The sequence below is a fragment of the Ctenopharyngodon idella genome, chromosome 16 (genome assembly GCF_019924925.1).
Source record: "Ctenopharyngodon idella isolate HZGC_01 chromosome 16, HZGC01, whole genome shotgun sequence".
Lineage (NCBI taxonomy): Eukaryota > Metazoa > Chordata > Actinopteri > Cypriniformes > Xenocyprididae > Ctenopharyngodon > Ctenopharyngodon idella.
In genome coordinates this window covers 3,405,036-3,418,119 of record NC_067235.1, presented here as the reverse complement: position 1 = coordinate 3,418,119, position 13,084 = coordinate 3,405,036, and the positions used below count along the sequence as shown (strand labels likewise).

General features: G+C 37.3%; 1 protein-coding gene across 2 annotated transcripts in view; it reads left to right on the top strand.

The window, feature by feature from the left end:
- The window catches only part of lars2 (leucyl-tRNA synthetase 2, mitochondrial), a 106,878-nt gene that overhangs the window by 82,968 nt on the left and 10,826 nt on the right, over window positions 1–13,084 (top strand). Inside the window, exons 15-19 of one of the 2 annotated variants that reach the window (XM_051865782.1) lie at window positions 1,039–1,142; window positions 3,008–3,190; window positions 4,874–5,043; window positions 9,239–9,316; window positions 9,400–9,511. In XM_051865782.1, coding sequence (XP_051721742.1) covers window positions 1,039–1,142; window positions 3,008–3,190; window positions 4,874–5,043; window positions 9,239–9,316; window positions 9,400–9,511 — 647 coding nt within the window. Of the gene's footprint in view, window positions 1–1,038; window positions 1,143–3,007; window positions 3,191–4,873; window positions 5,044–7,007; window positions 9,200–9,238; window positions 9,317–9,399; window positions 9,512–13,084 lie in introns of those variants that run through there. The other variant, XM_051865783.1, reaches the window with a different exon arrangement.

Here is a 13,084-nt window from a genome sequence, read left to right as displayed (position 1 = left end):
TTAAATGCTTTTTAAATGTGTTTTTTGGTTGTGGGACAGCAGTTTACACCAATTCTGTAGAATGGCCCATATACTTTTTAACTACAAATGCTTGTCTTGACACTTCACAGAGCTGGACTAAGGCGAGCATTTGTAGTTAAAAAGCAGGGCCGTAGCCAGGATTTTTAAAATACCGAGGTCATTTTTTCAAACAGTCTGCCACTGACACACACAGGCTCACCTTCTCTCCTACTCTTTCCCTGCCCTTCTGTTGTTGGCTTTTTAAAACTTAATTTAGTTTGATGCAAGTTCTTCTTCATGTCTGCATTTCGCTCAAGACCACACTACGATGTATTAGCTTACGTGAAAAAACATACAATCAGCCTGCCGGCTTTCCAGACTCTCTGAATCTGTAGCCTAGGTAACGTGTCACGTGCCACTGCCTGCAAAGACAGATAGAGGCGGAGATTTCACTTGAGATTAGACGGAGAATGTGAATTTAATTGGGAGAAAATACATACGACATATAGATTCGGATTCTGTGTTTGGCATTGATCATCACTGCTGGATTTCAGCTTTGACTAATTTGAAATTTAGGGAAAAAATACCGAGGACATGACCTCGGTGTCCTCAATGGTAGATACGGCCATGTTAAAAAGTATATACATTTTTATCTTTTTCTGAAAATGACTGATCATTTACCTAGGGAAGACCCTTATTTGTCAGCTGGGGTCGTGTGGAGCCCTTTGAAGCTGCCTAAATATGGATTTTGGACCATAAAAATGGTCTACATTGAGCACCATTTACTTGCATTAAATGGAGAAAAAAATCTGGAATGTTTTCTTCAAAAAACTTAATTTCACTTCAGCTGAGAAAAGAAAATTATATACATCTTGGACGGCCACGGGTGAGTAAATGATCAGGAATTTTTCATTCTGGGTCAACTATTCCTTTAAGGAAGTAAATGTGGTCAGTTTTGATTTTATGCACAAAGCTCTGTGCTTTTTTTACTTCATTGGGTGTTCATTAAAGTACGTCCGTTCTCCTTCTCCTCCTCAGGGAGCCCTTCAGAAAGCTGCTGGTTCAGGGTCTGATAAAGGGGCAGACGTTCAGGGTGGCAGAGACCGGCCAGTACCTGAAGAAAGAGGACGTTGATTTCACAGGTGTGTGTGAGAGAGTAAGAGGATATGAAGTAGTGCTGGTGTTTGTGTTGGATTCATGAAATCTAGTGCATGTTGGGGTTTCTTTTAGCCCAGAATTGGACTCTGAAACTGTTTAGGAGGAAACTGCATTTAAATCTAATAATAAAGAAGAATATATAGTTTTGAATATACTAACTATAGGAATTGAAGCCTGTCTTGAGTTAAAAGAAGAAATTGCCTTATTGGTAAAGACATTTTTTTTTACTCGTGAATGTGTGTGCGCGCATTAGCTGAACCAACCTGAAATAAGTAGGTTTACTAGTGGACTGATAAAAATATGTGCACTCTCCTGGAGATTGCATTAAGCCAGCAAATCAGACTGAAGTGTAAAACTGTGAGACAGCTTGTGCCATTTTAGTGTGTAATAGCATGAACAGCCCTTCTCACATTTCTCACTCACTTCCTGTGATGCTTTCTGTGGATACTGGATCTAAAATGGTCTTAGTTTTTGTTGCCAGGCAACAAGGTAAACAGACTTGCTTGAGCATCTGAATTGGCTCCCTGAAACGCCTGTAATTTCTGTGATCTTAGCGTTGATGGTTTTATAATGTGTGTGTGTGTGTGTGTGTGTGTAAACAGCGTAGAGGAGAAGCACTTATTACAGTAAACACAGCTGCGTCTCTTCCCGAGGGTTCAAACATCACACCGTTTACACCCTCTTGAGTGTCCGATCACAGGTGCTCAGCGCTTCATACAGGTGTAAACGGGTCTTTCAGAGCTGCTCGCAAACATTTAAAAGTTTGGATTTTCGAGAGAAGTCTCTTCTGCTCACCAAGGCTGCATTTATTTGATTAAAAATACAGTATAAACTGTAAAATTGTGAAATATTATTACAATTTTATACAATATTGTAAACTGTAATTTATATCCTGTGATCAACGCATCATTACTCCAGTCTTCAGAGTCACATGATCCTTCAGAAATCATTCTGATATGAGGATTTGCTGCTCAAGAAACATTTCTGATTATTATCAATGTTGAAAACAATTCATATTACATATTTTCTTCTCAGGATTCTTTGATGAATAGTCACTTCATTTATTTAAAACAGAAATCTTTTGTAACATTATAAATATTTATGTTTTTCTGTTACTTTTGATAAATTTAATGCATCATTGCTGAATAAAAGTATTAAAGAGGTCATATTTTTGTGCTCTACTAGAACAGGTTTTCATGCTTGAATTATTTTCCTCATATTCTCCATTGTTGCAGCTCCTCTCTTCCCAGTCTGTCAGTAACGCTCTGTTTAGTTCCTGTCTCTATGAAGCCCCTCCTTCTGATAAGCACAATGTGCTCTGATTGGTCAATAAGCACAGTGTGCTCTGATTGGTCGGCTAGAGCTTGTGATTGGTCAAGCTCTTCAAGCGTGTTTGGGTAACGTCCCGCCCCTTACCATAACCGCCAGTTTCAACACACTACTAACTAACTCAACCAGGCCCCGCCCCTTTATTCTGCATATTAATTATTTAAATGAGGAATATTGTGACGTGTTTGTTCCCGGAAGAAAACTCAAGATTACAATTGAGGCGTTTCAAGGAGTTGACACTGATGACACTGACATAGAGAATAACTCCCGCTGGAGGGACTTTGCAGACCTTCTTTATGCTCAAACAGCAACATTACACACTAAAGAAAGATGAATATGGAAAAAAGCATCATAGGACCCCTTTAAAAAATTGTACTGACCTTTTGAACAGTAATCATGAAATCAATGACCCTTCCCTTAAAATCCAGTGGAAATGCATTTTAGATGTTACTATCAAACAGTAATGTTTCTCAAATCTCATGACAAACGGAAATGATCAAACAAACATTCTCTCTGGCAGGTTCGGAGCCCGTTCAGAGGGACACCGGGAGCCGACTGCAGGTCACATGGGAGAAGATGAGTAAATCCAAACACAACGGGCTGGACCCTCAGGAGGTGGTGCAGCAGTACGGCATCGACACCATGCGCCTCTACCTTCTGTACGCCGCTCCACCTGAGCAGGACATCTTATGGGACGTCAAGAGTGAGTACTGACTATCTTCTTAATTATATTACATTTTAATTCATTAAAATTGTATTTTATTATATATTTTTAAATATTTCATTTATATTAAAATAATTTTAAAAAATAATGGTAATTTCCCTAATTCCCTAAGTTTACAGCTAAAAGAAATAGAAATGAATACTTTTATTCTGCAAGAATGCATTCAAATTTTGATCAAAAGTGACAGTAAAGACATTTATAATGTTACAAGGGATTTATATTTCAAACAAATGCTGTTCTGTTGAACTTTCTATTCATCAAATAATCACAGTATCACAGTTTCCATAAAAATATTGTGCAGCACAACTGTTTTCAACATTGGTAATAATCATAAATGTTTCTTGATCATCAAATCCTCATATCAGAATGATTTCTGAAGGATCATGTGACACTGCAGACTGGAGTAATGATGCTGAAAATTCAGCTTTGATCAGGAATAAATTACAGTTTACTATATGTTCACATAGAAAACAGTCAGTTTAACTTTATAATATTTCACAATATTACTGTTTTACTGTATTTTTGATCAAATAAATGCAGCGTTGGTGAATATCAGAGACTTCTTTCAAAACTGTACCACAAACTTTTAATTTCCAAAAGTTTTAAGAATAGAATGTCTTTCAGTGTTCACACTCTTTACGTTCACAGTTAGCAGCTTTTTCCATCATTTGTGATTATGGATTTATTATTATTATTATTATTATTATTATTATTGACTCCAAAATAGTAATTTCTACCAGATAAGATATTTTAACATAACTATAAAAATGTACACTGGTACATTTTTTTTGAAATTCCTGTTACTTTTTAAGGGTTGCATTAATTTCTATGACTAGATATTTTTAATTTACTTATTTATTTAATTAAATTTTTACTGATTAAATGTTATTATTATTATTATATTATTATTATTATTATTATTATTATTATTATTTTAAATGATGAATTAAAATAAATAATTTAAAGCTTGGCATAACTTCTATAAAAATCTATAACCTACTAATTGAAATTCCTTTTGCTTTTCATATATATATATATATATATATATATATATATATATATATATATATATATAAAATTGTTTTTGTTTGTTTGTTTTTGTTTTTGTTTTGTTTTTAATTTAGAGATCAAACTCCTTCTTAAAGCCCTCATTCTTAACCAAAAAAGACAGTTGTTCGAATTAAAATTGTTGTCGAATTGTCAAATTAAAGTTCGAATTGAAATATGATATCCATTTGCATCTTGATTTTTAGCTGTTTTCACTTATTTTAATGCCTGTTTTAAATCATTTCACCAATTTACTTGTCCTATATTGAATGATACTGAATTTTGCGTCCCCCTCAGAAGGGTTTCAGAGCCACTGTCCTAAACTATTTTAAATTAATTTCATTTATTATTATGCATGAAGATTTTTGAAATGTTATTACAAATGTTTAAAAACCTGAAGTAAAAGATGAGCAGTTATAAAACTTACATATACAGAGAAAATTTAACTTGCAATCCAGATGAAAAGAAATCAAAAAGAAAAAAAATTATGTGCATTTTATTCTTCAACTAAGCATCACGATTTATCAGCCATGTCCCTAACCCATCCATCCAGTACACTGACAGCTCCTCCACACCAACATGCTGTTTAACATCATGCTTCATTTGTGTGTGTAGCTGATGCCATCCCAGGAGTGTTGAGATGGCAGGCCCGTCTGTGGGGTTTGGTCACCAAACTGAGAACGGCCCGTGAGGGTCAAGAGACGCCCAACCCATCCGTCCTGAACAAGAGAGAGCGCTCTGAGGCCAAGAAGATCTGGGAGAACAAGAACTACGCCATCACACAGGTGAAGCCTGAGACCACACTGATGTTCAGACATATGTGTTTTATTATTCATTTCACATCATCTTCTTCTGGAGTGCCAAAATACACAGTTTACCTGCTTGTAGAGTAAATGAGCAGTAAGTTACTACTAAATATTTGTGCGTTGTATTAGTAAATGTAGTTGACACCACGTATGAACCAAATATTTACTGAAGCCTCCAACCATAAGTAATGGTTGTAATTAATTGGTAAGTAATATAATACGAATCGTAATAAAATGAAATATTATACTGTAGGTTGCATTCAGAAAACTTTAGTAAGGAAGCAGAGCTACTTTTGAATGAGAATCAACGGAGAACGATGTATTTTGCCCTAGAGTGGTGTAGTTACAGCATCTACCAGCAGGGGCTAATGGCTCATGCTAACCAGCCAAACCCTGACGCCTTTAAAGGGATAGTTCACCCAAAAATGAAAATTCTGTCATCATTTAAGTTGTTCCAAACCTGTATGAATGTCTTTCTTCTACTAAATACAGAATACCAGTAACCAAACAGTTGATGGGCCCCATTGACTTCCATAGTATGAAAAAAAAAAAAATAAACCTCAATTGTTTGGTTACTGACATTCTTTTAAAATATCTTCTTTTGTGTTCAGCAGAAGAAAGAAACTCATACAGGTTTGGAACAACTTGAGGGCGAGTAAATGATGTTGCACTCTTTGACCAGCGGAGGTCACTACAGCTCCCATCTGTGTTTGTTCCATTCTGGTTTGTTTAGATATGCTTGGGTTGTAATTCATTTTTAATGAAGCCTCTTAATTAAAAATCCATGAATAAAAATGACAAAAATACTGTAGGCTGCTGTGTGACACGTGTTACATAATATCAGTATGTGTGCTCTCATTAGTGCTGTCAATTGATTAAAAAACACTAATTAATTGCACATTTTTATGTAAATATTCACGATTGTTTTATATTGTAATAACTTCACAGTTACTCTCCAAATGAATGTAGAAACAACTTTAAATATTTGTTGTAATGGAATCTTTTTATGAATGAAGGCCAGTATCACTGATACTAATACTGTACTGATGTCTCTATGAAACTGATTCATTTATTAGGCTTTAAAAAATAACAACTTTTATTTTAAGTGAACTTAAAACAATCTTCACATAAACCCATTATAATAATAAATGTCATATTTACCTGTGGCCTTAATACCTGTCTAACAGGTATGAAATATAGAAATTGAATAAAGTTATCAAACACTTTACAGTCTTCATAAATTATAAAGTAAATATAGATTAATCCTTATTAAAGCTACGGTTTGTCTCTGTTACCTTTGTTCTTTGATGAACATTAATGACAGACATCATCACAGCAACTGGTTTATTAGGCTGCTGTCACTTTAAGAGCTGCCGCTGCCGAACGCAAATCTGACGCGCATCTCATTTTCTCACAACTCTTTAAGTTCATTTAAGACATTATTTAACTCATTTAAGACTGCTCTTATGAGGATACTCGACAAAATGGACATTTTGACAATTCTGTGTGTTACTGTTTGTTCAAGCGTGAAAGAGAACTCGATACTGGTGCGTCTTTCTGTAATGTTTCATAATATTACTATTTTTACTGTATTTTTTATCAAATAAATGCAGCCTTGGAGAGCAGAAGAGACTTAAAAAAAACATTAAAAATCTTACTGACCCCAAACTTGTAAATGGTAGTGTATAATGACATGGAGGTGCAAAAATGACATCATTTTCATGTTGGAGTGAACTATTGATTTAACAAATGAAAGGGTGTGTCCAGTGGGAAAGTGATGTACATATGGATTGTGTAAATATAGCCAGTATAAATAGCCTCTTCAGGGCTGACATTGATTTTGCTCTGGTAAAAGGACCTGGACTATACTTGATCCAATCCAGAGCTGCTAAGACTCTCGATCTTTGATCTTCTGTCATCAGCTCTGTCCTTCCTTCGGTCAGGGCCTCTCGAGGATAGTTGTTGTTCTGATGTGGAGCCGGCCTGATCTGGACCGTCCAAGGGAAATTGGCGATCTAGTCTCAAACCACGACAGAAGAGCAGCTTCCACTAGCAGAGGTCACGTGTTCACAGTCTTTCGTTAGTGAATAAACCTCCGTCCTCTCAGGCAGTAATGAGGCACCTTGTGACATTCAAGCTCTGAAAACTTCTGCTGCCTACATAGGCAACTGCCTTCTAAGAAGCAGACTGAATTGAAATGCTCTACATAGACAGCAACACATACCACAACATGAAGCACTCTGAAGACTTGACTTACAATTCAATCCTCAGAATTAAGTTTGGCGTTACCACATTGCTAAGCTCACTACGCATGAAAATAGCACATAATTTATCCGATAAAGTAGTGTATTTTTTAATAAGGCTGAACTACACTACTGTTCAAAAGATTTGAGTCAGATTGAATGTTTTGAAACAAGTCTTTTATGCTGCATTTATTTAATTAAAATACAGTAAAACAGTAATATTGTGAAATGTTATTGGGTCATTTTGTGTCAAATCAACCAAATTTCTGAAACTTCCCCTGCTCAAATTTTTGAGTATAAATTTAATCATGGAGCCACATTAAGATCTCCATATCTCTGGGATTGAACTATCAAAGGCCGTTAAAATGCAGATACCAAAAGGAAAGTTTGTTAAGAACCAGAATCTAAAAGGATATTAAGATATCTTTAATACTTCTTGAGTTACAGGCATGCAAACTTAAGGCAAAAAGCACTTCTTGTGTTTTTTGCCTCAAGTCACTGTTGGCATATCTGGCCTTCTGTCACTGTTGGCATATAATTAAACAAAGATTGCTAAAGTAAACAGATTTTACTAATAGATCTACCAATCTCTGTGTAAAAATAAAATAGTGATGTTGCCATCTTTCTAAAGTCATTTTTACACCCCTCTAATTTGGCTCCAAATCTCAGGTGAAAATGGTCATTTTGACCCCCCTCTACAAAATAGTGGATTACTCAGTAAATATACATCTGTGACATTTAATATTTTGAATTTAATTGAGCTGCATAATGACACTATTGTCTTTTTAGAGCTGCTTTACATCTGAACAATCTGTGTTGTATAAAGCTCTATATAAATAAAGGTGACTAGATAGGCAGTTCAGGTTTTGGGACAGAGCTCTAGTGTCCTTTAAAGTCGGCATGAAACAGAAGTTGCAATAGTCTTTTATATCCGAAACGGCTTCTGGAACAAGAACAAATGTAGGGCGGGGCTTGATTTTGTCCCTGGGGAATTGATTGGATGGTTGTGGTTTGCTATTGGTGGATCTCATGTGAGTGACAGGTTGCCCCGCCCTCGTCATCAGAGAAGAGAAGAGATGCTGCAAGAGGGAGGGGAAGTTATTTTGATTCAGGATTTATTTATATATATTTTAACCAGGACACGGACCGTGCGTCGCCTATCAATGACATCATATCCGTGTTACCCTCGGTTTCCGGTTTTATTTTGTAGAAACCATGGAAACACCAAAGACACTTTAATATATTGTGTTTTATTAGACAGATGAGCAAGAAGATGATCAGAAAACTAATCATGTTATAGCTCAACACAGTAAGTCTTATTGTTTAATTCTCGTTTTCTTAATTTACGGCGAGTACCATGTTTTACCATGCTTAATATCGATCTATCTTAGTGCAGTGCGCAACAAGTGTCTCACAGCAGCCGCCGAGCAAATGCAAAGAGTAACACTATAACAACTTTCAACACACAAATGTATCTAATATGATAAACAGCACTGCGTTACCCGACATACGCTTGACTGGAAGAAGCAGAATTGGCGACTGCGGCATAATAAAATCGTCTCTCATTAGCAATCGCTCCAGCGGCCTCGTTCTGCTCCAACAGCTTTCAGCCACACCCTGCTTCATACTACAGTAATGTTAATAAATCTTTAATACATTAGCTCATCCATGAACATGATTTTTGCCCGAGTCCTGTCAGATTCTTTTCCACCAGCTGTAGACAAGAGGACAACACCTCCCATGATTCTGAGAAATCAGGGCGTCATCAAGATACACCTTTGTTTTGAATAAGTGACCTCTAGAGGTGAAAATTACATAATGAGCCTTTAAAAAATAAGAATTGTTCATTTTGATGTAAGGGTGACTTTGAAATGCTGATACAAAGCTGATAGTGTTCTGAATGAAACTAAGCCAGATTATTCTGTTGTCAGGTCACAGGTCACTTCACAGAGGACTTCCTGTTTAATGCGGCCATCTCTCGGCTCATGGGGCTGACCAACACACTCTCAGTAAGTCAACAGTCAGTCTGATTTCAGAAAAATGTGCTTGGAAGTTCAAATTTCCATTCTCTTTCCATTCTCTCTTACTGTAGCAAGCCTCAGCTCGAGTAGTTCTGCACAGCGTGGAGTTCGAGGAGGCTCTGGCGTCGCTCTGTCTGATGGCTGCACCCATGTGTCCACACTTAGCTTCTGAACTATGGGCAGGTATGACAGACTCGTCTCCCTCCACATTTCGAACTTCTGTCATCATTTACTCATCCTCATGTTTCCAAAGCTGTAACATTTAATAAAAGTGAATGTGGATGGACACCGCCTAGCTACAAAAAGAAAAGTGTCATAAAAGTGGTCCATAAAACTTACTGTATGTGCTAAAGTCTTCTTAAGTCATGCAATAGTTTTGTGAGAAACAAACCGAAAGTTGTTATTCACTGAAAATCGTTGCTCTCAAATCTTACTGGTGTTTGCATTTATTCCAATATGCCACATCAGGTCAGTTCTGCTAGGTTTACATCAAACTTCGGGTACAACCGGGCTAAAGGTTAAAGGTGCATAGATGGCACAATATCTCACTGCAGCACTTTCATAAACATCCGCGTTTCACGATGCATGCTGAAATTTGGCTGACTCTTGATGTGATCATCAAAATAAACAGAAAATGGTACAAACTTTGCTGAAGTGATTGTTTAGAACAAGTATGAACTTAGATATTAAGCAAAACATATTCATTGAGCTAAAGTTTCTGTATCAGTACTGGTGTGCTGTAAAATCCCCCCTCTCCACCTCAGACACTTATAAGATTTTTAAAAACAAACCACTGTTATGATTTATTTTCAAACATAATGCGTTGCACCATCAGTGTTCAACAAAAATGTTCAACACATGCATTTTCTTTCTCAACTGTTTATGTTCACTTATAAAATGGTTATTTCCTGTCCTTGATTCTAATTGGTCAATAGGTGTATTTTATTCACGATAAAACACGGCTATGACCGCTTCACCCAATGGTTCTGTGTATCACTACACAACACCCTTAGCAACCACTCTTAGCAACGCAAACTCTTTGTTCTCAATTGATCTTGTTCATTGAATCTTACTGTATTATGTAGAAGAGTATTGAGAGAAAGAGATCGAATGAGCTAGTTTATTACCTGCATTCAGATTTAGCATTTTCCTTCAGGTCAGTCCTATGTTCATAATAAAACATCTGTTTAAAAACATCTGATGTATTATCTTGTCCTTTTAGCAGTTAAGGGGTTTTCCTGTGACTGACAGCGCTAGTCAAAGCATTTGTCAGTTGCGTCTTGTTCCGTGTTCACAGCAATTCAAAGTCTTCACTACTGACTGACACACTCATAAAGACAGTCTTTGCTGCCATCTAATGGCATAATAATGTAACTTCTGTTGCTGTTCACGGTCAGGGACTATTTTTTCCGGCGGAAGGAAGGCTTTTAGTAAGAGTTTACTTCATGAAAGTTGCATTGATACATATTTTTTGGCTTTAGTATTTGTATTGTGTGGTAACCATTTTATAAAAGCAGTAAGGTACTTGAGGCTAGTGCTGTATCATGAATAAGTCACGGCTGAAGGGGTTACTCCGCTTCGCGTCGTGCCTAACAACGCCCTTCAGCCATGACTTATTCACGATCCAGCACATCCTTGAGTACCTTACTGCTTATTCAAAACATTAATTGACCGGAAATTTTGACATTATTTTGTGTGTATTTGACTGTTTAAGTGCAATAAGCAGCGAATAAGAACTCAGTTTAGTACTGAGAGGTGGCTTTATGTGCGCGCACTTGAGTAAAATTGAGTAAAATTATGTGCAATATGCGCAATCCCACACTGAAATTCAAGCCCTGTAACACCAACAATATTCATCCGGTTCAAATGAAACGAGTGAGTGAGGGGAGGAGGGTTTGTGTGTCTCAGAGAGATGAGAGAGAGAGAGAGAGAGAGCAGCTGGTATCGTGTATCTATTCTGGGGAAATGAGTATTGGAAGCGTTTCAGATAATTCAGTATCGATATGTATTGAAAAATCAATATTTTTAAGTTTATTTCAGATGCCCTTTTAAAAGACTATTGAAAAATGTATATATTATATATAAAATTCAACCCACCAATTTGGCTAGTAGGAGTGACTGCGTTACACACCACCCACATTTGGCGGGTGTTAATGTCAAGCCCTGGCTATGGGAGTGGTGGAAATCACAGTGGTGTGCCTTTAGCCTCGTTGTACCCTATAGGATGTATATATAACTAATAAGTACTCATATAAGTACTCATATTGGACCACTTTCATGGTGGTGTTTTTGAGGCATTACATGAAGCAGCTCTGATGGGTGGATGCTAACCTTCAGGGAAACATGTCCATGTAGCAGCTTATCTAATCCTGAAAGAGTCTGTTACACCCTGCTGAAGTACATATGCAAACATGACGCACTGCACGTCTCGCACATACACATATTGTTCCATGTTCCTAGTGAACATCTGCGCTGTAGCCTGACAGGAAGACTGTTATTTGTGTTTACACCAACATAGTCACTATTATATTGTTTTAAATACCTTACACAAAGTTCTGTATTTCTGATGTTTACTACATTTACAACTCAACACCTATATACATTGAACTGAGCCAGTGGCGCCCATAACTGTCAGATCATATTAATTGTGTGTATATATTTAACATAATATTGTTAATAGGGCTGCACAATTACTCAAATTTCTAATCGCGATTACGATTATGGATGCCACGATTTCGTAATCATTCAAAGGCACGATTACAAGGAAAAATATCCACTTACATTATTCTGCATGTTTAAGAGGTGTGTTGAGAGCATGTCATGTTGCGAGAGGCGAATCACGACTACTTCAAAAGGTCTAACCCAGCACAAAAGGAGCTACCAGTGACGTAGGTGTATGCTGATATGTCGAACGCATGTGAAACATCAGAGGAAAAAAGGCGAAACACCAGGACCCGCCATTTTTAAAAAGCCGTGTACACAGCCTAGTGCTGTCAAAAATATCGATATTTCGATATGTATCGATACTGAAATATCAGAAAGGATACCAATACTCCTTTCTGCAGTATCGATACACTGATACCAGCTGCGCGTTCTTGCTCTCCTCTCTGACAGCGAGTTGAGACGCACGCGCCTCCTCTCGTTCAATCGTCTCATGCTCTCCGGTTTAATAGTGTTGGCGTGACCGGGTCTGAATTTCGAAGCGCAGACACATAGTAAAGCCGGCTTTGACATACAAGTGCCAAAATAAGCTCTTTTTCGTGGTTTATTAATGGTCAAATACACTCAGAAACAATGGCCACAGTTCAGGAAGAATGTGTCCATGCATTCGTCATGTCTTAAAGCAGGCCCGGCGCTACGGGGGGGCAAAGGGGGGCATGGCCCCCCCAGAAAGAATTTGTGCCCCCCCAGTTCTCTTAAATGTACGTGAATTATTTAAACCGATAATTAATAATTAATTATTTAATTGGCAGAGCATCGCACCACCTGTGCACAGCTAATCATAAGGTGTGTGTTCGACTTTATCAGTTTATGACTTAAGCAGTGTATGCCATCAAAGTACCGCGGGAGCGATTCGCGAACAGACGGCTGGTTACAGTCATCGCAGTTTCTCCAAGGCGGCTACACGAGCTCTGATGGCGACAGCTAATCCGTGCATTTCATTTTTATTCTGACACATTCAGTTCTGCTAATGCTCACAAAATCGTGCTTTTACTAAAAACTCTATTCGTGTAACATTAATGCTAGGCCTATAGC